The sequence below is a fragment of the Microcaecilia unicolor genome, chromosome 1, assembly GCF_901765095.1.
Source record: "Microcaecilia unicolor chromosome 1, aMicUni1.1, whole genome shotgun sequence".
Lineage (NCBI taxonomy): Eukaryota > Metazoa > Chordata > Amphibia > Gymnophiona > Siphonopidae > Microcaecilia > Microcaecilia unicolor.
The window spans coordinates 194,444,468-194,470,333 of record NC_044031.1 but is presented as its reverse complement, the minus strand read 5'-3'; the positions used below and the strand labels follow the sequence as shown (position 1 = coordinate 194,470,333).

General features: G+C 46.8%; 1 protein-coding gene across 1 annotated transcript in view; it reads right to left on the bottom strand.

The window, feature by feature from the left end:
* Window positions 1–25,866, bottom strand: part of PDCD6IP (programmed cell death 6 interacting protein) — a 203,604-nt gene that overhangs the window by 14,505 nt on the left and 163,233 nt on the right. Inside the window, 1 exon segment of the mRNA XM_030203495.1 lies at window positions 3,985–4,175. Within this exon segment, the coding sequence (XP_030059355.1) occupies window positions 3,985–4,175 (191 nt within the window).

The following is a 25,866-nucleotide window of genomic DNA, read 5'->3' as shown; positions in this document are numbered from 1 at the left end:
TTTGGACCTGCAAGGAGAGTGTTGTCAAGGTCTCTACTCTCATGTGTGGAAGAAAAGCCCGAACCTGCAATGTATGGAGCAGGGCTCCTATGTAACGTTGAACTGGATGAAGGTGGGACTTGGGATAGTTTATGACAAACTCCAACACCCGAATAGTTAGGCACATTGACTGTTGCTCCCTCCTATGATGTGCTCTTGACCAGCTAATCATCCAGATAGGGAAATACATATACTCCCAGTCTGTGCAAATACGTTGCAACTACCACTAGACGCTGGGTGAATACCTTGGGAGCTGACAAGAAGCCAAATAGCAGAACACGATACTGGTAGTGGTGTTCTCCTATTCAGAATCTAAGATACTTCCTGTAACTAGGAAGTATCAAAATGTGGGTACAAACATCCTTTGTCCAGACAGCATAACCAAACTTTCTCCTGAATCATGGGGAGAAGGGTGCTCAAGGAAATCATCCTGAACTTTTCATACACCAGGAATTTGTTCAGGGCCCTTAGGTCTAGGAGGGGACGAAATCCTCCTATATTCTTGGACACAAGAAAGTACCAGGAACAGAATCCCTTCTCTTCCCCTGTTGACACAGGTTCAACCACACTAGCCTGTAATATCTGCTGGTGTTGAGAGCTGATTAACAATACTTTCAGTGAGCCATTTGGTGGTCTTTGATGGCAATGCAGGGCGTTAAACGAGACAGACTATTTGAAGAACATACTGGTCACAGGTTAAAAGAGGCCACCTCTGTGTTGGAAAAAATTCACCCTCTCCCATACCAGTAGGCTGTCGGAGTGTAGCTATGCTCTCCTGGAGCCAGTCAGAAGTCCCTTGCTTCAACTAGGGAGCTGATTGGGACTTCTGAGGTCGGGACTGGCGATTCCGAAAACGCTGGACCTGGGAATTCTGGGCAAAGCGAGAAGGCGGAGGAAACCTCCGCCTTTGAGAGCAGTAGGGTCTCCGCCTAGGCCCATTCAAACACCTCCTAGATGAAGAGGCTGCAGCTGGAGGTTGCCAAGACAGAATCTGGATGTTATCTGCATGATTCTTTCCAGGGTCAGCGACCTCCTCCACCTTATCCCCAAAAAGATTGTCTCCTTGGCAACATTCATCCCCTCTCTCCTGAAACACTGATTCTAGGTCAGACATGCAGCCATGAAACTTTGCGCATCCCCAACACCCATGGTGGAGAGTCTGGATGCAATATCAAAGGAATCATAAGCACCCCTTACCAAATACTTCCTGCAAGCCAACTGCTTACTGGCCAACTGGCGAAGCTCTGTGGCCTGTTACTGTGGAATAGAATTTGTAAGACTACGTATACCGCATATCAAAGACTGTAACTGAAGGCTCATGTACAGCTGATAGGATTGGATGTGGGCAATAAGCATCAAAGCCTGAAACGTTTTCCTCCCAAACAAGTCTAGTGTCTGAGCCTCTAAACCTAGGGGGGACGAGGCATGTGACCTGGAGCTCGTAGCTTGAGGGTGGATTCGACAACCAGGGAGTGGTGAGGCAATTGTGTCCTCTCTAATCTGGGATCCTTCTAAATATGATACTGCATATCCATCTTCTGAAGCACAACCTGCACTGAGGGGAAATTCCCAATTCTTCATCAGTGCATCTTTAAGGATAGGGTGCAATGGTACTGTGACCCCTTCCTTAGGAGGCGACTCATAGTCCAGAACAAACAACATCTCTGCCCTGGGCTCCTACTCCATCTCCATCTTAAAATGGGATGGCAGAAGCCATCTCCTTGACAAAAGGAGTGAAAAAGACCCTCAGGTGGAGATTCCCATCTCTCTTAAGGTGGGGAGGCATAAAAGAAGGTACCCCATAAGACTCCTCCTCCGCGAAGTAATGACGGACCTCTTCTGAGTCCCATGAGTGCTCCCAGACAGATTCCTCACCGTACTCAGGCCAGAGTGAGTCTATGCTGCCCCGGCTCAGTGAAACCATGTCCATGCCCCAAAGACCACTGAGGTACAGCCCTACCCTCAGACTCCAGTGAAGCTTCCTCCCCTAACATCGACAGCGGCACTGCACGAGTCGATGTCATCAACACCCTTCGAGGCACCAACAACCTCTCCATAGGCAGAGATGGAGCCTCAGGAAGAATCTGGGGCTGATCCACAGTTGGTGCAAGTGCAAATTACAACTGCAGTATCTGCACCAGCTACTCAATGAGCATGGCTCGAAACCGCTCATCAAAGGAAGGCATCGGCAAAGGCGGGGGAACCAGGAGAAAGGCAGCCTGAGAAGGTGTGTTTCAAACAAGAAGCGGGTCTGGCTACTCGAAGACTTGCACACCAGCACCTCTACCAAACAGGGGGAGTGCTCCTCCCTGTGCCAATGCTTCTCAGGTACAGGCGATGCGAATGCCCCTGAGCTCCCAGCACTGTGCCTTGAAGAGAAGGATGCTTAGGCTTCTTGGTTTTCCCCTAATGCTCAGCATCACTGTCCTTGGTGTCAGGTCCAATGCTGACCGGTCCCAAGGCCTACTTTCAATATCCAGTGTTGAGAGAGGTGGAGACCTCAATGCTGATGCACTCCCAGTGGTAATCGAAGTCTTAGCAGCCATCAAGGTCGATGCTTCTGGTGCCAATGGATCAGCCTTCAAGGAGCCAAAAAGTCTCTCCTGCTGGACCTCCCATGCCCTCAGTATCCTCAACTGTATTTGTAAACAGAGAGAACAAGATTCAGACTCATGATCAGGACTAAGCCACCAGATGAACCAAGAGTACGGGTCTGTCACAGAAATCAATCAATTACACCGGGCACACTTTTTGAACCCGCTGAGGGTCTTCTTGGACATTGAGAAAAGAATCACAGCCAAATTAAACTCCTCAATTAGGGTAACAGAATAAAATAAAGAGGAATCTGTCTGGGAGTGGAGGAGTGGCCTAGTGGTTAGAGTGGTGGACTTTGGTCCTGGGGAACTGGGTTCGATTCCCACTGCAGGCACAGGCAGCTCCTTGTGACTCTGGGCAAGTCACTTAACCCTCCACTGCCCCAGGTACAAATAAGTACCTAAGCCGCATTGAGCCTGCCATGAATGGGAAAGCGCGGGGTAAAAATTTAAAAAAAAAAATTGAAGGATATAATAATTGCAAAATGGACAAAAATACCAGCACAGGAAGGCACAGTTAAAGCAGAGAAAAACATGCACTGATCGGAGAACACGATAACATGTCCTCACTGCTCTTCAGAAAAACGAAGACTAAGTGACCCAAGCTCACACATTGGGTGGGAAGGTACCACGAGCACTGGGAAGCTGCTAGAGAGTTTTCCATTCATCTGCTAGTTAGCATCCACATTGGGCTCCGTCAGGTGACTTCAACCAACTGTGGGAATACAATTGGCCTGCTTGTACTTGGAGAAAATTCACTCATACATTAAAGGAAAACAATCTATAGTAGTTCCAATGTTAAAAGCAAAATAAACCAATGAATTAATCGAAACCCACATGCAATATATTCTTTACAGCTGAAAAACAGTTTTTGAAAGGGCCTTTCAACTTTTATCAGGTTGTGAAGTTCCACAAACTGAAGCATATGGTATGTGATTTTTTTTTAATGTATTAAATACATTTTAATATAAAGAAGTACCTGCCTTATTGCTATTCTTTTTAACTAAGTATCCAACTATTTTGTGGGTTTTTCTTCTACCTGCAACTTGGATACTCTAGTTAGGACTATTATTGGGCGTGCTGCTGCACAATTGTCTGCTAATTTTAGACAGCTGAAAGGCAAAAAAAAAAAAAAAAAAATCCTTACAGCTACCCATGGGCTAAAAAAATTTTTTTTTCATTATTCTATATTGCAACAGTCCTTAAGCAAATTACATACGTTGCATGGATACAAAAATGAACTCCTCCTAATTCTAGGAAAAGAAGCAGAGTAAATCCTTTGAACAGAATTTCAATAGCAACTGGTCGCAATGAGATTCTCATATTACTGTCAAGAGTGGTACAAGCTTACCCAGGATATCCTGGATAGGTAGGATAGGGAGGTCCTTGAGCCTGAGAAGGTAAAGTACTGGATGCAGGTGATGCAGGCACTGGGACTGGAGGAGGGCCACTTGCAGGAGCTGTTGGTGCAGGAGCAGTGCTGGCACTCGATACAGCAAAATTTGGGGGTGGTGGACGTGCAGGTGGCTGGGGCTTAGCAGACTTTGGGGAAAAAAAAAACAATTCAAAAGTAAATAAGGCTTGCAGTCAGAACAAACTGAATTTAAACTAATAATGGTACACTTTATACATATTAAGAATAATTTTGCAAAGGACTGAGTGTGAAAGGCTTTTATAAAAATTACCCAAAGGATAACACATGTAGAAATATGCATGGCATCAAGGCAGCATATATTTTTATGGAAGCAGAGGTGGAGTTTGGGCAGAGCGGCTATGTGCATGCGCACTTTACACATGAACATTCACACCTGCTCTCAAATAGGCATAAATGGCTTCAATGTAAGCATAATTTATGCCACTTTGCCCCTCGTATTTCAAGAAACATAGGCACTTTATAGCCACAATTTCGGCTAAAACTGACCATGTGTTTTCAGTGGTAGCCAAAAATGTGTGCTTTTCACTGTTGTCTCCCTCCCTACCCTTCCACTCCAAATAGGAGTGGCCTTTTCCCCCATCGGGCCTATTTTACAATCCGTGAGGTCTAAGTATGTAGTCAGGGCAGGGGTGATCCCCAGTCACTACTGCCCATACAGGCTCTGCTCTCAAAATGGCTGCCATAACCTCTAGTGCAATCTCACGAGACTGCCACAAGAGGTCACAGCAGCCATTTTGAGAATAGACCTCACATGGACAAAAGCAACTGGGAATCTTACCCTGACTACAAGGGATTGTAAAATAGTCTTTTGGGGGGATGGGGGCTACTCTCTGCATTTTTTGTGTATGTGCAATGTGATTTCAAGTAATGCAGTTATGATCTTGCATAGTTTATATGGTAAACTAGCCGTTGAGCCCGTAAAAACGGGCTAGTATAGGAAAGGGGGGGGGGTTGAAAGCCCCTTCCCGTCGCCGCTGCAAGGCCCCCCCGCCGCCGAGCTCACCACCCCCCGAGTCGCCGCCACCCCTCCATCCAGCCCGGGCCCTCACTCCGCTATTGAAACAGCGAGGGAACGCAGCACACAGCTCTGCTGAGCTGCCGTCGGCCTTCCTTCTTCTCTGCCTGTGTCCCGCCCTCGTGTGATGTAACGTTGTCGAGGGCAGGACACAGGCAAAGAAGAAGGAAGGCAAAGAAGAAGGAAGGATGGCAGCTCAGCAGAGCTGTGTGCTGCGTTCCCTCACTGTTTCAATAGCGGAGTGAGGGCCCGGCAGGGTGGAGGGTGGGGGGGGCGTTAGCGACGGCGGTTTCATCCCTCGCAAATGCGCAGTAGAGACCCTCTCTGTTCCGCCCCCATCATAACGTATTGACGCGGGGGCGGGGCAGAGAGGGTCTCTACTGCGCATTTGCGAGTGAGTACAACACTCGCCATTTATATGTTTGATAGAGTGCTCCAAATAAATGCTTTTCATAAAATTTCTGTTAAATGTTTCTAAGTCTGCAAATTTGGGATGATAACCTTCTTAGGAATTAGCTTCTCTGTAGAGATATGACACCAGCTGATACTCCAAATGTGGCACAAAGTCACTCACTGTAAAAGCACTGTGGCTTTTAGTTTCAGTTTTTATTAGCCGATCTCCACATGTGCAAAGGCTATTTTACTTCCAGGAGGTAAAATATGGTCTTTCATTATTTATGGCTTGCATACTACTAGGGTGATTCTGAAGAATTTCCAGGCTATGTTGGATATTTATTTTATTTGTTACATTTGTATCCCACATTTTCCCACCTATTTGTAGGCTCAATGTGGCTTACATAGTACCAGAAGGCGTTTGCAGATATGATGAAGATGCAGCATTTTAACCAAACTTGTAGCATGGAGAAGCTAGATTCTATGAGAAAGGAACCTTCAGTGATTGTTTTCAAGCACAAGTACTGGTCAAGTTTATAGTGTTACTAGGGAAATGATATTACAATAAAATGAAGTATACATATTCAAAAATAATTTGAGAAATGTACTGGTCTTGATTGTAATTTTTCAGAGCATACAGTCCTCACATTCAGTAACATCAATGTGCTTTTTTATTCTAGATTGTGCAACAGGCTGGTATAATGTCCGCAGTGTGACTGAACTCCTTTACCTTATTTTAGTAAGAATTTATATCATGCTTGTCCTTTAAATATAGAACGGGAATCATCTCAATGCTACTTTCTCTTATTTATACAGTGTTTGGGTAAGCATAATAAGCTGGTAATCGTGATTTTTTTTTTTAACGTGTTCTCACAAAGGTCCTGTCTCAGAGGAAATATCTGCATTGACTTGGGAATCTAAATATGCCAGACTTGTTAAGAAGTCTTTGCTAAAAGGGCTTTCCCAGATGTCAGCCTGTGTTTGCAGTTCCTGGGACTGGAGGGTAATAATTTCCTATGGGTTTAGCAGAGGGCTGCTAACTGCAAAGTCTGACAATCCCCAGTGAGCCATATTGGTTCACATTCACAGAACCAAACTTTAGTTTCTGGTTTTGGTTTCAGCTTCAGCCAAAACCAGGCTTTAAGTTTCGACTGCAGTTTTGGTTAGCCTCTACTAGAAACAGATGCCTACATGACCGTCACACATAGGCAACTTGATATAATATTGCCATTATTATACCAAGTGCCTATTAGCTAATCAGATTAATATTACTGAGAAGTACTTATAAGCAACCTGGATTTATTGAAGCTTAGAGGCTGATTCTATGAAAAGGGACAGCAAATCCTGTAGCTCCTTTTCTGAAACACAGCTACAGTAATTTGCATATGACATTACTTACGTGTATTAAAAAAAGAAAAGAGAGACTAGGACTTTTAATAAAATTCACTATTTAGTTATCTAATCTTTGTTGCATGAATATCTATTTGCTGCTTTTACCATTTCAGTTCTTTATTTCAGTTTTTCACTCCTTTTACGCCACTTTCCCTCACTACAACCTGCTTACCACCTTTCACAAGCTGCTCATTCAATTCAACTTGTCCCCAGCACCAGTGTACCTTCTCTTCCATGAGTTCTCATCTTTCAACCTTTCTTTCTCAGTCTCTTTTTTGGGATGTAGTTATACCTGGCTATAATCTATTCAGGAAGGACAGGGTAGGAAAAATGGGTGGAGGAGTGGCATTATATGTTAAGAATAACACCCAAGTGACAGGACTGCAGGACACATGGGGTAAGGAAGAAGCACTGTGGGTTAAACTGGTAGAGGGAAAGGAAAATGTATTTACATTGGTGTAATACACAGGTCACCTTCAAGTCAGAAAAAATAGACAGAGTCTTAATTGAAAACATCCACAAAATAGCTAGGAAAGGGGAAGTACTATTGATAGGTTATTTCAACATGCCGCTCATCTAAAACAAAGAGATCTTGGATTCTCTACAAGAAAAATTGTTACAGCAGTGGGTGACGGAACCGACTCAGGGGGAGCTACCTAGACCTGATGCTCACAAATGGGGAAAATGTTTCTGATGTTATGGTGGGAGATCATTTGGAATCTAGTGACCACTGAATGGTGTAGTTCAATATTAAGACAGAGGAGGAGAGGGCTTATTCAAGGTTGAAGGTACTAGATTTCAAAAGAACTAACTTTGCCAAGATGGGAGAATTTCTCAGGAAAGATTAGCTGGATGGGAACAGCTGAAGGAAGTAGAAAAGCAGTAGGTGAAACTGAAACGAGCTATTTTAAAGTCAACAAACCTGTATGTTAGAAAACTACATAAAAGTAAGAGGAAAAGAAGACCGCTCTGGTTCTCAAACACAGTAGCTGAAAAGGTAAGGGAAAGAAGGTTAGCCATCATACATTACAAGAACACTCATAAAGAGGAGGACAGACAAAAATACAGGGAAAAGCCAAGAGAAGCTGGAAAAGATGTCAGGAATGTGAAGAGGCAAATAGGATAGCCGATACAGTAAAATTGGGGAACATTTTTCAGATATATAAATAACAGGAGAAAATACCATAATAGCATTGTGAGTCTCAAAGCTGAGGGGCAGAGATATGTAGAAGCTGATAAGGATAAAGCTGAACTGCTTAACAATTATTTCTGTTCTGTGTTCACGGACGAAAGGCCAGGGATTGGCCTGCAGAAAACAAATACTAATGGGGATGGATGTATGGTAGACTGGAACCGATTTTCATACGACTCTGTTCAGGAGCAGCTGGCTAAACTAAAAGTTCACAAAGTGATGGGGCCTGATGGAAACATACGAAGGTACTCAGGGAACTTGGAGATGTTCTGACAGCACCACTGTCTGACCTCTTCAATGCTTCCTTAAGAGTTTGGAGTGGTCCCGGACTGGAGAAGGGCATATGTGGTCCCTCTGCACAAAAGCAGAAGGAAGGAGGTTGGGAATTACAGACCTATCAGTCTGAACTCAGTGGTGAGTAAACTAAGGGAAACACTTCTAAAGAGGAGGATCATGAGGTTTCTCGAACTGAATGGACTGCAGGACCGGAGGCAGTATGGCTTCACTAGAGGCAGATCGTGCCTGATAACTCTGATTGATTTCTTTGTCTGGGTGACCAAACAGCTGGAAATGGGAGGGGCGACAGACGTGGTCATGGCACAGTCGACTGATAAATAAAATAAGTGCCCTCGGTATGGGACCTAAAGTGACTGGCTGGGTTAAAAACTGGTTAAGTGTAAGGACACAGAGAGTAGTGGTAAATGGAGCTTGCTCTGAGGAAAGGGCTCTTATCAGTGGTGTACCACAAGGTTTGGTCCTCGGGCCGGCTCTTTTAACATCTTCGTGAGTGATATTGCGGAAGGACTGTCTGGTAAGGTTTCTCTCTTTGCGAATGATACCAAACTCTGTAATAGGTGGACACCCCGGAGGGTGTGGATGGTATGAAGAAGGATCTAGCAAAGCTTAAAGAATGGTCCAATAATTGGCAACGACGACTTAATGCTAAGAAATGCAGGGTCATGCACTTGGGGTACAAGAATCCAAGAGAACGGTACAGTATAGGGCAGTGATGGCGAACCTATGGCATGCGTGCCAGAGAGGGCACGCGGAGCCCTCTCTGTTGGCACGTGCGCCGCCGGTCGCCTCACCCGAAACTTAGCCCTCCCACCCACCCGGCGTCAAGCGTTCCTCCCTCCCTCCCACCCGGCACCAGCCCGCCCGGCCTCCATCCCTCCCTCCGAACCCGAAGAAATTTAAAAGTCTTCCCTGGTTCGAGTAGGCGGCATCAGCATCAGCAGTAGCAGCGAAAAGCGTGCTGCTGGTTCGTCGCGTCTTCAGCCTTCCGTCTCTCAAGCTCTCTGGTCCCGCCCTAACAGGAAATGAGGGCGGGACCAGAGAGCTTGAGAGACGGAAGGCTGAAGACGCGCCAAACCAGCAGCACGCTTTTCGCTGCTACTGCTGATGCTGACGCCGCCTACTCGAACCAGGGAAGACTTTTAAATTTCTTGGGGTTCGGAGGAAGGGAGGGATGGCGGGCTGGTGCCGGTGGGAGGGAGGGAGGAATGCTTCACGCCGGGTGGGTGGGTGGGTGCCTTGGTGCACGCTGGGTGGGAGGGAGGGAGCGAGGCCTGGTGCTTGGGTGGGAGGGTGGGTGGCCTGCCTGCTTGCTTGCTGCTGCTGCTGCTTGGGTGGGTGGGTGGGAGGGAGCCTTGGTGCACGCTGGGTGGGAGGGTGGGAGCGAGGCCTGGTGCTTGGGTGGGAGGGTGGGTGGCCTGCTTGCTTGCTTGCTGCTGCTGCTTGGGTAGGTGGAAGCCTTGGTGCACGCTGGGTGGGAGGGAGCGAGGCCTGGTGCTTGGGTGGGAGGGTGGGTGGCCTGCCTGTCTGCTTGCTGCTTGGGTGGGTGGGTGGGTGGGTGGGTGGGTGGGAGGGAGCCTTGGTGCACGCTGGGTGGGAGGGAGGGAGCGAGGCCTGGTGCTTGGGTGGGAGGGTGGGTGGCCTGCTTGCTTGCTTGCTGCTGCTTGGGTGGGTGGGAGGGAGGGAGGCTTGGGTGGGAGTGCTGGGTGAGTGCATGGCCTGGTGCTTGGGTGAGAGGGAGGCAGGCCTGGTGCTGGGTTGGGAGTGCTGGGTGGGTGCATGGCCTGGTGCTTGGGTGGGTGGGAGAGAGGCCTGCCTGGTGCTTGGGTGGGTGGGAGGCCTGGTGCTTGGGTGGGTGTCCTGGTGCTTGGGTGGGAGTGCTGGGTGGGTGGATGGCCTGGTGCTGGGTGGGTGGGAGGGAGGCCAGCCTGGGTGCTTGGGTGGGAGTGCTGGGTGGGTGCATGGCCTGGTGCTGGGTGGGAGGGAGGGAGGCTTGATGCTGGGTGGCCTGGTGCTGGGTGGGAGGGAGGCCTGCCGCTGGGAGGGCAGGGGGGAGAGGAGGGTGGCTGGACATAGGCGGCTGGAGGGGAGAGGAGGGTGGCTGGACATTTGTGGCTGGAGGGGAGAGGAGGGTGGCTGGACATGGATGGAGGGCAAGAAATGAAGAAGAAAGGAGGAAAGTAAAGAAATAAATGGAAAGGAAGCCCTGGAAACAGAGTTAAGAGAACAGATAGCAGCAGAATCAGCGATTCCTAGAAAAACAAAATCACCAGACAACAAAGGTAGAAAAAAATCATTTTATTTTCATTTTAGTGTTTGGAATATGTCCAATTTGAGAATTTACATCTGCTGTCTTATTTTGCACTGGGTATACTGGAGCTGTAATAACTTACAGAAATGATTTATAATGAAAGAAAATCATGTTATTTTTTTCTCCTATACTAGTATAATATTTTCAATGATGTTTGTTTATATACGCCAAGGCTGGTGTAAGGGGGTGTGGCTATCATGGGGTGGAGTCATATGTGGTGACCCCGCCCATAATGAGTACCAGCACTTCACAATGAGTAATTAGATTTTGGGTTGCTGTTTGGGCACTAGGTCTCTGAAAGGTTCGCCATCACTGGTATAGGGGGTGAAGTGCTTCTGTGTATGAAAGAAGAGCAGGATTTGGGGGCGATTGTGTCTGATGACCTTCAGGTGGCCAAATAGGTAGAAAAGGCGATGGCCAAAGCCCGAAGGATGCTTGGGTGCATAAGGAGAGGGATGTCCAGCAGGAAAAAAAGAGGCCCCATTTAGAGTACTGTGTGAAATTCTGGAGACCGCACCTACAGAAAGTTATAAACAGGATGGAGTCGGTCCAGAGGGTGGCTACAAAATTAGTACCTGGCCTCTGTCATAAAACATATAGGGACAGGCTTAGGAATCTCAATATGTATACACTGGAAGAAAGGCGAGAGAGAGGGAATATGATAGAGAGGTTTAAAAACCTCAGTGACGTCAATATACAGGAGATGAGCCTTTTTCAAATGAGGAAAACTCTGGAATGAGGGGGTATATGATGAGGTTAAGAGGAAACAAACAGGAGGAATCCAAGAAAATACTTTAATCAAAAGGGTGGTGGATGTATGGAATGGCCTCCTGGTCGAGGTTGTGGAGAATAGGACTGTGTCAGAATTTAAGAAAGCGTGGGACCGGAATGTGGGATCCCTTAGGAAAGGAAGACTTAGTGATTACTGAGGATGGGCAGACTGGATGAGCCATTTGGCCCTTATCTGCCATCATGTTTCTATATTTCTTCTATTTCTTCTACTGATCATCCACTATGAGGTGCTGAAGATCCTTTCACTCTGTACCCAGTAGATAGCCTCCTCTTTTCCCACCAAATTGTCATGTCCTTCTCAATTCAGCAGTCAATCACCTCCCTCTCTTCTCCCATATTATCAACCAGTCACCAGCTTCAAGCTAACTCCTCTCCCCTCTAAAACGAACACTGGCTTCCTCTTCTCTCCCCAGGTAGCCACTAGCAGTTTTCCCACTCTATACCTTGAATAACAAAGCTGCTGACTTCTGCTTCCTCCTCCTCCTGCACCTTCCAAGCTGCTTGTCCCTTCCATATTGATGACCAACAGTACTTTCCCAACTACTCCAATGCTTCTGCAGTCTCTAGTACTTCGTATTTATTTGATGTCAGGAACAGAGAGCAGGAACTAGCTCTCCAATTTCACAAGAAAGTAAATTTATCTCTGGTTTCATTAACAAAATGTTTGAACAGGGTTGCAAATTATCAATATTAATACCAGCATAGCAATCATCATAGCTACAAAGTGCCAGTATGTATTAACTCAGACACTAACCTCCCTGTTTACTATGCCACGCTAGCAGCTGCTGGTGTGCTAATCCCGACACAACCCATTCACTTTGAATGGGCTGTGTCAGCATTGCTGCGCGGCTTAGTAAACAGGGGGGTAAATCAGAAAACCCTGATACTTACTTAGGTAATACAAAATGCATTGTGAAGCTATTCATTTATTCATGATATAGTGTCTGGGTTTATTTGGGTGCTTTTTAAAATATATTTTATTTATATTTTTTTTGTTATCTGTTCAATCTGAGATCTAGCTTTTGTAAAAGTTACATGATATAGGGTTGATGTTTTATTTTGGAGCAAGGAAGCTACCTTGAATGGTCCTGGAGACTGGAGAGGCAGCATTTAAGTGCTTAATTAAATCAAAACAGACATTTGACAAAAGGATACACTGAGCTATCCCAAGCAGAAGCAGCAGTTTAAACAATGAAAGAAGCAAACATCAGGCAATGGCATCTTTGGTATGAGGTTCTAGCTTCTGTTTGACAGTCTTGCCCACACCTTAAAATATGTAAATGCAGTCAAAGGAAATATCTAGCCACAAAATTTGCTATCATGGAGACTTCATCCATGGTGTGAATATACTGAACCATATAGAGTTGAAATTCTCTTTACAAGGTGGCTTATTAGACAAATATCCTGCACTTTTTCATGCCTTCTTCATTACAGAATCAATTACTAATGGAAACTGAAAAGGCTGGACTTTCCTGAATCCAGGTGACTGCACAACTTTATATTTTAAAGCTCTCTCTTTAGAGGCAAGTTGAGTTAGTAGGATCTGCCACAAAAAAAACAAGCTGTGGATCATATAAAAGGCCAATGACCGAGATGGCTACTGCAGCCTTTGATGCCTACGTATTTTAAGAGGTTCAGATTCCTGTTAATGAATAAAGGAAACCTCTCTAGACATGTGCTGATCTCATCTCAGGTAAGAAGTATCTTTGTACAGAGATTCATCATGAACAGGCGGGCAGAGGAAGTCTGGGCTTTATCTGCCATCATTTTTCTGTTACTATGACTTAAGTTTTTAAAAAAACCCTATATTTTAATTCTTCTCAAGCCAATGAGAAATTTTTAAGAAGGCCACAGCATAGAAAAATCCTCATTTTCAACAAGTTTTGTAAATTATGAAAACTAAATCTTAAGACATTACTGATACTTTGTATATTGCCTTTCATTTAAATGTTACCTAAGCTATTTATCCTTTCTCTGTATTTTCAATTCATTTTCATTCCCATACCACTCCTAGGCAATGGGACCTTATGTATTTCTAATCCTCTGGGCAAGTAATGGTATACCCCAGAAACACTCAAAGTGAGAACCAATACAATTGCGTCAAGCTGCAATTAGACAGTGAGAAAATGCCAGCAGGTCACAAAAATTAACAGGCAAAGGCTGCCACCAGCTCCCTGGCAAGATTACCAGTTGTGAAAGCAGAACATAATTCCAATTTGTATGTCTAGGTTGGAACATGTTAGAGTGGAGGACTGGCCTAGTGGTTAGGGTGGTGGACTTTGGTCCTGGGGAACTGAGGAACTGAGTTTGATTCCCGGCACAGGCAGCTCCTTGTGACTGTGGGCAAGTCACTTAACCCTCCATTGCCCCATGTAAGCCGCATTGAGCCTGCCATGAGTGGGAAAGTGTGGGGTACAAATGTAACAAAAAAAAAAACAAAAAAACATGTAGTATTTTAGAAAAGGATCTGAAGACAAAACATTTTCTAAAATACAAGCAGGAATGAACATGGATGTGCCGGATGTGTGTGGTGGGAGCAGCCATATTATAACTCAGTGTCAAACATGAACAGGGAAATGTGGCGACATACACATCTATGTAGTGCTACTACTACTACTACTTAACATTTCTAGAGCGCTACTAGGGTTACGCAGTGCTGTACAGTTTGACAAAGAAGGACAGTCCCTGCTCAAAGGAGCTTACAATCTAAAGGATGAAATGTCAAGTTGGGGCAGTCTAGATTTCCTGAATAGGGGTGTAGTGGTTAGGTGCCGAAGGCGACATTGAAGAGGTGGGCTTTGAGCAAGGATTTGAAGATGGGCAGGGAGGGGGCCTGGCGTATGGGCTCAGGGAGTTTATTCCAAGCATGGGGTGAGGCGAGGCAGAAAGGGCGGAGCCTGGAGTTGGCGGTGGTGGAGAAGGGTTCTGAAAGGAGGGATTTGTCTTGAGAGCAGAGGTTACGGGTAGGAACGTAAGGGGAGATGAGGGTAGAGAGGTAAGGAGGGGCTGCAGATCGAGTGCATTTGTAGGTTAGTAGGAGAAGCTTGAATTGTATGCGGTACCTGATCGGAAGCCAGTGAAGTGACTTGAGGAGAGGGGTGATATGAGTATATCGGTCCAGGCGGAAGATAAGACGTGCAGCAGAGTTCTGAACGGACTGAAGGGGGGATAGATGGCTAAGTGGGAGGCCAGTGAGGAGTAGGTTCCAGTAGTCAAGGCGAGAGGTAATGAGAGAGTGGATGAGAGCTCGGGTGGTGTGCTCAGAGAGGAAAGGGTGAATTTTGCTAATGTTATAGAGGAAGAAGCCACAGGTCTTGGCTACCTGTTGGATATACGCAGAGAAGGAGAGGGAGGTGTCGAAGATGACTCCGAGGTTGCGGGAAGATGAGACGGGGAGGATGAGGGTGTTATCAACTGAGATAGAGAGTGGAGGGAGGAGAAGTGGGTTTGGGTGGGAAGACGATAAGCTCGGTCTTGGCCATGTTCAGTTTCAGGTGGCGGCTGGACATCCAGGCAGCAATGTCGGATAGGCAGGCCGATACTTTGGCCTGGGTTTCCGCAGTGATGTCTGGTGTGGAGAGATAAAGCTGGGTGTCGTCAGCATAGAGATGATATTGGAAACCATGAGATGAGATCAGGGAGCCCAGGGAAGAGGTGTAGATTGAAAAGAGAAGGGGTCCGAGGACAGATCCCTGGGGAACTCCCACAGACAGCGGGATGGGGGGGAGGAAGAACTATGAGAATGTACTCTGACGGTACGGTGGGAGAGATAAGAGGAGAGCCCTGGAACCCAAATGAGGACAGAGTGACAAGAAGTAAGTTGTGATTGACAGTGTCAAAAGCGACGGATAGGTCGAGGAGGATGAGGATGGAGTAGTGGCCTTTGGATTTGGCAAGGAACAGGTCATTGCAGACTTTAGATAGTGCCGTTTCTGTCGAGTGTAGGGGGTGAAAGCCGGATTGAAGCGGATCGAGGATGGCATGAGAGGAGAGAAAATCAAGGCAACGACTGTGAACGGCGCATTCAAGTATCTTGGACAGGAAGGGTAGGAGGAAAATGGGGTGGGTAGTTGGAGGGACAGGTAGGGTCAAGTGATGGTTTTTTGAGGAGTGGTGTGACTACAGCATGCTTGAAAGTGTCAGGGACAGTTGCAGTGGAGAGAGAGAGGTTGAGGATATGACAGATGGGGAGGGGGTGACAGTAGGAGAGATGGTGTTAAGTAAGTTGGTGGGGATGGGGTCAGAGGAACAGGTGGTGCATTTCAAGGAGGAGAGAAGATGGGCGGTTTCCTCTTCGGTGATATCAGGAAAAGAGGAGGAGGAGGCCTGGGTTGGTTGGTTGAGGGAGTGGGTTATAGGGTGAGGGGGAGAAGAGGGCTTGGTGGTGAATTCGAGGTTGATCTTCTGCACCGTGTCGCGGAAGTAGTCAGCCAGTGATTAAGGAGAGAGTGAGGAGGGGATGGGAGCGGAGGGCACTTTGAGGAGGGAGTTGAGGGTGGCGAAGAGACGACGAGGGTTAGAGCTGAGGGAGTTAGTCAATTGGGTGTAATAGTCCTGTTTGGCGAGGAATAGGGAGGACTGGAAGGAGGATAGCATGAATTTGTAATGAATGACATCAGTATGGGTGCGAGATTTCCTCCAATGGCTTTCAGCCGATCGGGCGCAGGAGCGAAGGTATCGGGTGCAAGGGGTCAGCCAGGGCTGGGGATTAATACGCCTTGTGGGACGGGAGATGGATGGTGCAAGGATGTCCAGAGCAGAGGAGAGAGTGGCATTGTAAGTGGAGACAGCCTTGTCGACGGACTCGGAGGACATGATAGAAGGGAGGAGATTAGAGATGCTAGAGGATAAGGTGGGAGGGTCGACAGCCTGGAGATTCCTGGAAGTAGTAGTGGTTAGTGTTGGGCGGGACTGAGGGGGAGGGTGATGAAGTGTGAAGGTGATCAGGTGATGGTCAGAGAGAGGAAGAGCTGAGGCGCAGAAATTGGAGGGTGAGCAGGTATAGAGGATGAGGTCAAGACAGTGGCTAGATTGGTGAGTAGGGGTGGTGGAGCTCAGTTGGAGGTTGAAAGAGGAGGTTAGAGTGAGGAACTGAGAAGCGTAAGAGTCGGATGGGTCGTCAGTGTGTATGTTAAAGTCTCCAAGAATGAGGAATCTGGATGAGGGCTCAAGAAAAACGGAGAGCCAGGCATCGAAGTCGGTAAGGAAGGAAGAAAGGGACTTTTCAGGGGGGCGGTAAATGACTGCAACTCTGAGTGGCAGCGGGTAGAATAGACGGATGGAGTGGACTTCAAAGGATGAGAAGCAGTGAGACTGCGGTAGGAGGAGAGGTTGAAAACTGCAGGAGGGCAAAAGTAGTAACCCGACGCTGCCACCGCGGCCGACTGGGCGGGGAGAATGGGAGAAAAGATAGCCTCCATGGCATATGGCCGCGACTGAGGCAGAGTCGTCGGGGGTGAGCCAGGTTTCAGTTAGGGCGAGCAGTTGAAGGGAACGGGAGATGAAGAGATCATGGGTGAAGGAAAGTTTGTTGCAGACCGAGCGGGCATTCCACAAGGCTCACGAGAAGGGGAGGGAGGAGGGGAATAGAGATGAGATTGGAGACATTGCGGAAATGTTTGCCTGGATGAGACGAGGATGAGGACAGGTGTGGGGGACCTGGGTTGGGACTGATGTCTCCCGCGGATAGCAGGAGAAGGAGTAAGAGAGTGCGGAGGAGGGTGAGGGAGGTAGGGCGACGAAGGCGACGAAGATGGGATGCGCTTAGGAGGAATGGGGAAGGGTTCACGGAAGGAAGGAGGTGATGAAGATTGAGAGCTAGGAAGGAGGATGAGGAGGACAGTAGAGATGGTGAGGTGGTGGGGGATGGGGGTGGGTAGGGTAATGCAGTAGTGAGAAGCACAGGAGAGGACATGGATGGGCAGTGAGGTCGTGCGGTATATAGCGGTGAGGGGAGGGGGAAAAGATTAGGAAGGGACAGGGCAAGGAATAGAATGTATGGGGGCCATAAGTAGTGACTGAGGTGTTTACGGGCGTATATATAGCGACTGGCAGGTAGGTTGCTGGGTTGGGGGGCAGGCAGGTAGATGGCGGGATGAAGGGTAAGCAGACAGGAGAGTGATGGGCTGGCAAGGCAGCAGGAGGGGAGGCAGGTAGGTAGTAGTGCAGGCTAGGGGAGGCAGGTAGGTAGTTGTGCAGGCTAGGGGAGGCAGGTAGGTAATTGTGCAGGCTAGGGGAGGCAGGTAGGTAGTTGTGGAGGCTAGGAGGCAGGCAGGTTGTTGATGGGCAGACAAGCAGACAAGTTGAAGGGCTGACAAGCAGGCAGGCTGGTTGCTTGGCTAGCAGGCAGGCAGACAGGAACAGGTGAGTGCGGTGGAGAGCTCAGCAACAGGACTGGAACAAGCTGGAATAATATGGAGCAGAAGAGAGCAGAGCAGCAGGATTGGAGCAAGCTGGAACAATATGGAGCAGAAGAGAGCAGAGCAGCAGGATTGGAGCAAGCTGGAACAAGCTGGAGCAGACGGACTGGAGCGAGCTGGATCAGGCAGACTGGAACAAACTGAAGCAGGCAGACTGGAACAAACTGAAGCAGGCGGACTGGAACAAGCAGGGAGAAGCTGGATCAGGCGGGCTGGAGCAAGCTGGAGCAGATGGACGGGAACGAGCCGGGAGAAGCTGGATAGGCGGCCAGGAACAAGCTGGAGTAGGTGGACTGGAACAGGCAAGAAGAAGCTGGATCAGGCGGACTGGAACAAGCTGGGGCAGATGGACTGGAACAAGCAGGGAGAAGCTGGATCAGGCGGACTGGAACACGATGGAACAAGCTGGATCAAGCGGACTGTGACAAGTTGGACTGGAATAGGGAATAAGCTGGAGCAGAGGAGAGCCGAGCAGCAGGACCGGGATAAGCCAGACAGACGGACTGGAGTAATCAGGAGCAGAAAAGAGCAGAGTAGCAGGACTGGGACACGCTGGGACAGATGGACTGTGGCGAGCTGCAACAGGCGGACTGGGCGACGCTGGTCAGGACAAGCTGGAGCAGAGGGGCTGGACAAGTTGGATCAGGCGGGCTGGAACAGGCTGGAGCGGATGGACTGGGCTCCTCTGTCAGAAGCTCATTAGGTCCAGCTCTGGGACCAGCTGGATCAGGGAGACGAACAGAAATTTCACTAGGTCCGACTCGGGCACAGACAGTGAAGCCGCGAGGGCCTCACAACAGCCCTCCTGGCCTGTCTCACCCCAGGATGCCGCCACAGTGCGGTCGGGCCCGGTCGCACAAGGTGCTCTGTATTGCCCAGGTCACGTCACCCTCACCACCGGGGTTCAGGACATCCGCTCGTGCTGTGTCTGGCTGGCGGGGCGTTCTCGAATCGCTGGTCAGGGCAGCCCTTTCATCAACTCAGTATTTGCCGTGCTGGTATGCTGCTCCCGTGTGGGAAAGAAACGGCCGAGAGTCAGAAAACTAGAGATCTTCCGTCCGTTCGCTCGGATTCCAGCGCGGGACCGGCGAGCGGGTCGGGAGGGCAGGCCGCCTCTACTTTACCGCCCCTCGAAGCACCCAGAGACTCTCAACTGGCGCCCGATGGATAGAGCGATCGGGTTGCGAGGTAGGTCCCAGTCCCGTCACGGTGGTGTTCCTTGCATGACCTTTTGGGTTTCGGTTGTTACTTGGTTGGGCCTCCCGTGGCCGCGTGGTCAGGCTAGGTCGTCTGAGGTGCCGCATTCACGGGTCTTTGTTGGCAATAGGGTAGCCGCACGAAGCCACAAAATATGGCTACGGCTCACCCTTGTTTCTCCTGGTCTCCGGACGCACTGATCGCTCTCTGGTTCACAGCTCAGATGTCCAGAGCAGTCCGGGAGTGGTTTAGTGCGGGAGCTCTGTATTAGGGCTCCTATCCGTCGGCCATCTTGGCACTTACATGTACATGTTAGTATTTCAGAACAAAGACGTGCAAGTGCCAAAAATTAGATGTTTATATCTGCAGTTTGGAAATCTGAATGTCTATATTCTCCAAATTAGGTACAGAGGCCAGAATCATTTCTTCCAGCCAATTTATTTTAGGGGAGAAGGCGGCAAAATAAAGCACTGGGAGATTAAGAGGGAAACTCTCCTAATTCCTCCAGCAAAGCGTTGCTGCCCAAAACACACTCGGACCACTCTCCCTTCCCATATGTATACATTCACGACTTGCGCTTGTAAATCCCAGCTTTCTAAAATCAGGTTTTCAACACCATGAACAGGAATGACACAATGTTTCATAAGGTGACTCTGTCTGCAAAATGGAAATGAAGAAACTGACAACTACACAGATGTGAGTAATGTTTTCTGAACACGTGGATGCTACTCATGAGAATACATGGGAAAAGGTTAAAGTTGTCAGCAGATTTCCATGAAATTGAAAGGGACTGTTGAAGAATGAAGCCACTTTTGAGGAGCATTCTGAATGAAAACCTAGAAGGTGTTAGTAGTACTGTTAAAGATACCAAATGATGATGCTATTAATGTGTGAACAAGCAAAGGTCTGGGCACACAGCCTGAGAAAAACCCCCAGAGAATGCAAGGAAGACAAGTTGGGGAAACATGCTTGATGTTGCCTTAGATGCCAGGGGTCTGCAGTTGAATGAGGATAGCCTGTTTGGAATGGAAGCCCTGTCTGAAGAATGATGGAAGATCTGATCCTGGTATATACACCATTTGATATACTGCTAATAAAACATTCAAATGAAGGTACAACTGCATGGTCTACAGTTTTATGTTTATGTTTGATTTACTTGCCATATTGCCTTTTGGTGACTATCAAAACATTTTAAAATCAAATCATAGAAGAATCAGAGAATTATAATCAATATAGTACAGAAGAAAAAAAAAGAGCAACAGAATAGAGAGCAAGCCACAGGAAGCTAGATTATCACCCTACTTCAATCATAATACTCGCACACCCCTTGCCCCCCCTGAGGCTCCAAAACCCAATTATAATTTAGAAGAGATTTGCTATAAGGAATACATATTTAATTTTAGTTGGGTACCCCTACACCCTCTCCTTGAAATACTGTGCTAAGGACTCACACAGCCATATCAAACTCCTACAAATGGACCACTACAACCACATATTTTTCAAAAATGATTGAGCTGTAAAATTTTAATCCACTTCCAATTAGATAAAAACTAACTCATACTGGTTGGGTTTATACTTCGAACCATCACAAACCTTTTGAACTGCTTAGTCTCATCAACCTCATCAATATTCTTTGAGCTCCGTTTGACCTAGTTGCTGCTATACAGAAAACATGTCACTACTGCTGGTTCCTATTTGTTTAGCCCTCCTCCCTAACTAGAACTTTTGTACCTTGCTGCAAGGTTTTTGTTTTTCTCAATAGCTGTTTTTACATTGTATCTGTATATTTACTAGAATATTTTAGAATTTTTATACCTCATTTCACTTTTGTTCAACAGTTTAATAGAACCTAAGGAAATGGAAAACAAGTTATCCATCCATCCATGCTGGGTCTCACTTCCAATCCCAGGGCTTTGCCAATAGCAAGTTTATTAATACATTGCATGCCCACAGTAGCAACTTTGTTTCAAGTACTGAACTATGATGACACCTACTGGCGCACACTGTAAAATATCCAGCTTTAAGACGGACTTATAAGAACAAAAGCTTTGCCTTACAAAGATATCCCCATCCCAAATAATGAAAAGCTGGATGCCAGGAAACCAGATACAGAGGTAAAAGAGAAAATACCAGAACAGCATGATTATAGGTGTGGATCCCAAGCGAATACTCAGTGAATTGCGTGGAGAAATAGAAGATCATCAAGCACCAAAAAATGCAGTCCAAGACTAAGAAAATGTGGCAGAAATACTTCCCATCATTTTGGGCACCACAGGCTTGATCCAAAAGAACTTCCAAGCGCACCTGGATAAGTTGTCTATACATATTACATCTTATGAACCAGGGGCGTAGCCAGCCTTCCGTGGGAGAGGGGTCCAGAGCCCGGGGGGAGGGGGCAAATTTTAGCCCTCCCCTCGGCGCCGCCCCCCCCACCGCCGACACTGCCGCCCCCCCTCCCGCCGCCGCTACAGCCTACCTTTACTTTTGCTGGCGGGGGATCCCACTCCCCGCCAGCCGACGTCTTCTTCTTAGTCACTTCCTGCTCTTCAATTTGTTCTCTGAGTCTGACATCCTGCACGTACAATTACGTGCAGGACGTCAGCAAACAAATTGAAGAGCAGGAAGGACTGAGAAGACGTCGCTGGCGGGGAGTGGGATCCCCCGCCAGCAAAAGTAAAGGTAGGCGGGGGCGGGTTCGCCGGGAGGGGGGTCCTGGGGTGAATCTGCGGGGGCCCAGGCCCCCTCAGGCCCCACGTAGCTACGCCACTGTTATGAACTCCAGAAAGCAGCTCTCTTTGGCACAATGCAAATACTACGAGAGTTAACAGTAAATTTGAAAGACTAAGATCATGCTCCACATGCCCTGGGGCTTAGAAGCAAGGTTCATCCCTGTCATGGTATGCACAAAACTAACCCACTTGGCAAAATTTCCCCGGGGACAGAACAAAGATCCATCAAGCCCAGTATTCTGTTTCTAACAGTTGCCAATCCAGGTTATAAGTACCTGGCAAGATCCCAAAAGAGTAAAACAGATTTTATTCTACTAAACAAGCATGTCGTGTGTGATCCAACCAAACTGTCAGATAAATGTAATGAGGAATTAGATTATAAGAAATTAACGTGTTGAAAAGGAATCGAGGATAACCAGAGTAGAATGTCTGGTGTGCCATAAAATTATCTTGAATGGAATATGAAAAGCCATCCATCTTTGCTTATACCCTACACTGTCTATTAAAATGTTTTATTACATATTGTGTTGACATTATAAGTAGCACACTTGTTTGATTTTTTTTTAACTGCTTTAATTGTCTATTGCTTATGTTTCATTTATTCTTACTGTACACCACCTTGAGTGAATTCCTTCAAAACGGCGGAAAATAAATCCTAATAAATAATAATGGCAGGAATAAGCAGTGGTTTTTCCCAAGTACATCTTAAGAATGGCTTATGGGCTTTTTCTTATAAGAAATGGTCCAAACCTTTTTTAAATCCTGCTATGCTATCTGAATTCCAGAATTTAATTATATGTCGAATGCAGAAATATTTTCTCCAATTTGTTTTCAATTTATTTTATTTATTTGTAACATTTGTATCCCACATTTTCCCACATATTTGCAGGCTCAATGTGGCTTACATAATACAGTGAAGGCATTCGCCAAGTCCAGTACAGGATAAGTACAAAATGTTGTAGTGACCTAAGAGGGAAAGACCATACTGCCTCTTTGTGCAATTCTTTATGCTAAGAAAATCAGGTTTTTCTTATTATATTCAGCCAAACAATGTGCAACATGAAGGCTGTGACAAAACAGTTGGTTTCTAAGCAGTGGTGTGCTGGAGCCGGCTCGCACCGGCTCTGCAAAGCCGGTTGTTAAGTTTTGAAGAATTTTGCAAGCCGGTTGTTCAGCTGTCTCTGTCAGCAGGGACGCAAAAAAGTTTTTTTCCCCCTACAAATTACAGCGGGAGGGAGGCCTCCTTGTGCTGCATTGGGCTGGTTCTAGTGGCGTACCGAGGGCGGGGCGGTGCAAACCAAGGGGGTGTGTGTCCTTCCTTCTTCTAACTTCTGCTCCATCCGTGCTGCACCGGCGTGTGCCTTACACCTGACCTACCTCAGAGAGACTGCGGCTCACTTGTCTCCTCCCAGCGGCTCCTCTCGCTCTCTCTTGGCCTCTCCAGTCTCCGAGTCCAGCCCATCTGTAAACATCACGATGCCTTCCTTCCTCCCACTATGGCTCCTCTCGCTCTCCGGTCTTCGAGTCCCGCCCATGAACGTCATGACGCCTTCCTCTGCGGCACCCTGTGAACCAGTGACTGCGCCCTTCCCGCTTCTGTAACGGCTCCTGCAGGTGTTTGGCTCCTGCTCTTTCCGTCCCAGCTCGCGGCCGACTGCAGTGCACGGCACTCTTGCAGCCACCGGCTAGTAGCGCCTTCTGCTTCCTGCTAGTGCACTCCTCCACGCCCCTGCCACCGCCTCCTCGTCGGCAGAAGAATCTTCAATCTTCAGTTCCATTCCAGCCAGCGTCAGGTAATTAGGCCCCGTGGCGATCTAATATTTAGCCAGGGGGGGGGGAATGGGGGATCAATGATCATAAAATGTGAAAAGGAAGGGGGGGGCAAGATAGAACACTGGATGGGAGAGAAAGAGGGCAATGGCAATGGTGAAAGGCCAAATTTCAGTGAGGATATCCTGTGTTTCCTGATGGGTTCGTGTCTTAACTGGGGGGGGGGGGGGGGGATCAATGATCATAAAATGTGAAAAGGAAGTGGGGGCAAAATAGAACACTGGATGGGAGAGAAAGAGGGCAATGGGCATGAATGGCCAAATTTCAGTGAGGATATCCTGTGTTTTCTGATGGGTTCGTGTCTTAACTGTTGTTGTTGTTGTAATGTACCATGGGAAGCCTGGTGTTATAAAGTTGATGGAATATTTTGAAATTAAATGGAAGTAGAATTAAACTCTCCTTTCATTGGGGCACACATGGAATCAGGTCTTCATCTGTTTTGTAGAAGTTTACCTTTTAGATAGACAAATGGATTATTCTGTTTTGAACATGTTTCAGAGGGAAGTGGTTTTATTAGTCAAAATAAATTTATTTATTTATTTATTTATTGCATTTGTATCCCACGTTATCCCACCTCTTTGCAGGCTCAATGTGGCTTACAATATATAGTGGAAAGTGGAAATGAGAGGAGAGTTAATATTAGTGTAACAGAAGTATATTAGGTAATGGAAAGTATGATGAAGATATGATATGGGGCATGTTAACAATGCTTACTAGATATATGTGGGTTTTTCATATGTTTTAGTCCTTGTGGTATGTCTTGTCGAAAAGATGTGTCTTCAGCAGTTTTCGGAAGTTGGTCAGTTCATAGGTCGCTTTTAGGTTACGTAGCAATGCGTTCCAGAATTGCGTACTCATATAGGAAAAGGTTGATGCGTGCATTAGTTTATATTTTAGGCCTTTGCAATTTGGGAAGTGAAGATTGAGGAATGTGCGAGATGATCTTTTGGCATTCCTGGGTGGCAGGTCAATCAGGTCAGACATGTAAGCTGGGGCTTCGCTGTGGATGATTTTATGTACTAAGGTACATACTTTAAACGGGATGCGTTCTTTGAGTAGTAGCCAGTGTAGTTTTTCTCGTAGGGGTTTTGCACTTTCGTATTTTGGTTTTCCAAATATGAGTCTTGCTGCTGTGTTCTGGGCTGTTTGGAGTTTTTTTGAGTATGTGCTCTTTGCAGCCAGCGTATAGTGAGTTGCAGTAGTCTAGGTGACTGAGTACTAATGATTGTACCAGATTCCGGAAGATGGTTCTTGGGAAGAATGGTTTTACTCTTTTTAACTTCCACATTGAATGGAACATCTTTTTGGTCGTGATTTTCGCGTGGTTCTCAAGTGTTAGGTGCCGGTCGATGGTGACTCCAAGAATTTTCAGGTTTTCCGAAATTGGTAGAGTTAGTTTTGGGGTATATTTTGTTTCGTGCAGATTTCTTTTGTTTATACATAAATGGGCTATATATAAGCCCCTAATGCAGCCCATATTGGTTTTCTTATATTTTGTTCTTGTGATAACTTATACTGTGGCAACTGAAAACTCTTATCTCTGACTGGTCAGTAATAAAAGGAGCTCGTTGTGAGCACTATCTACCCTAAAAGGTTGTTTTGTGGCTGTATGAAAAATTGTGATATTGAATAAATAAGCATATGTGTGTGTCCCTAATCATGATGCATCCTAAATTTATATAATCCTTTCAAGAAATCCAGTTAATCTTTTAACTTATTAGTGGAGCATTACCACAGAGGCTTGTTGGTATGGTCGCATTTTCAATATGGTAATACTACGGCCCAGCTAAGGAACAGCCAGGTTATTTTGAGTTAGTCTTCACTAGACCAAACTTGCTTTCCTTGTGCCATCACTATCCAGCAGGTAGGTAGTGTCTTAAAAGATGGAGGACAAAGGATTTTTTTTTTTTACATTAAAAGAAGGTAAATTTGGATGTAAGGATTGTTTGAAAGCACATTCTCTCCCCGGGTATAGCCAGCTCTGCAAATGTTTTTTTTTTTTTTTTTTGGGGGGGGGGGGGGGCGCAGAGGTGGTTCAGAGAGAGAGCCTGTTGTTAAAAATTTACCAGCACACCACCGTTTCTAAGCCTGAAAACTATTATTTCATGGTGTATTTCTCCTCATTGGCCAGCAGATGGCACTTGATTTGAGTTTTAAAGCTGTTGCAGAAAAAAGACTCTCTTTTCCAGTTTAAGCTTATGGAAAGGCAACTGCAGTACCATTGGCCAGATACT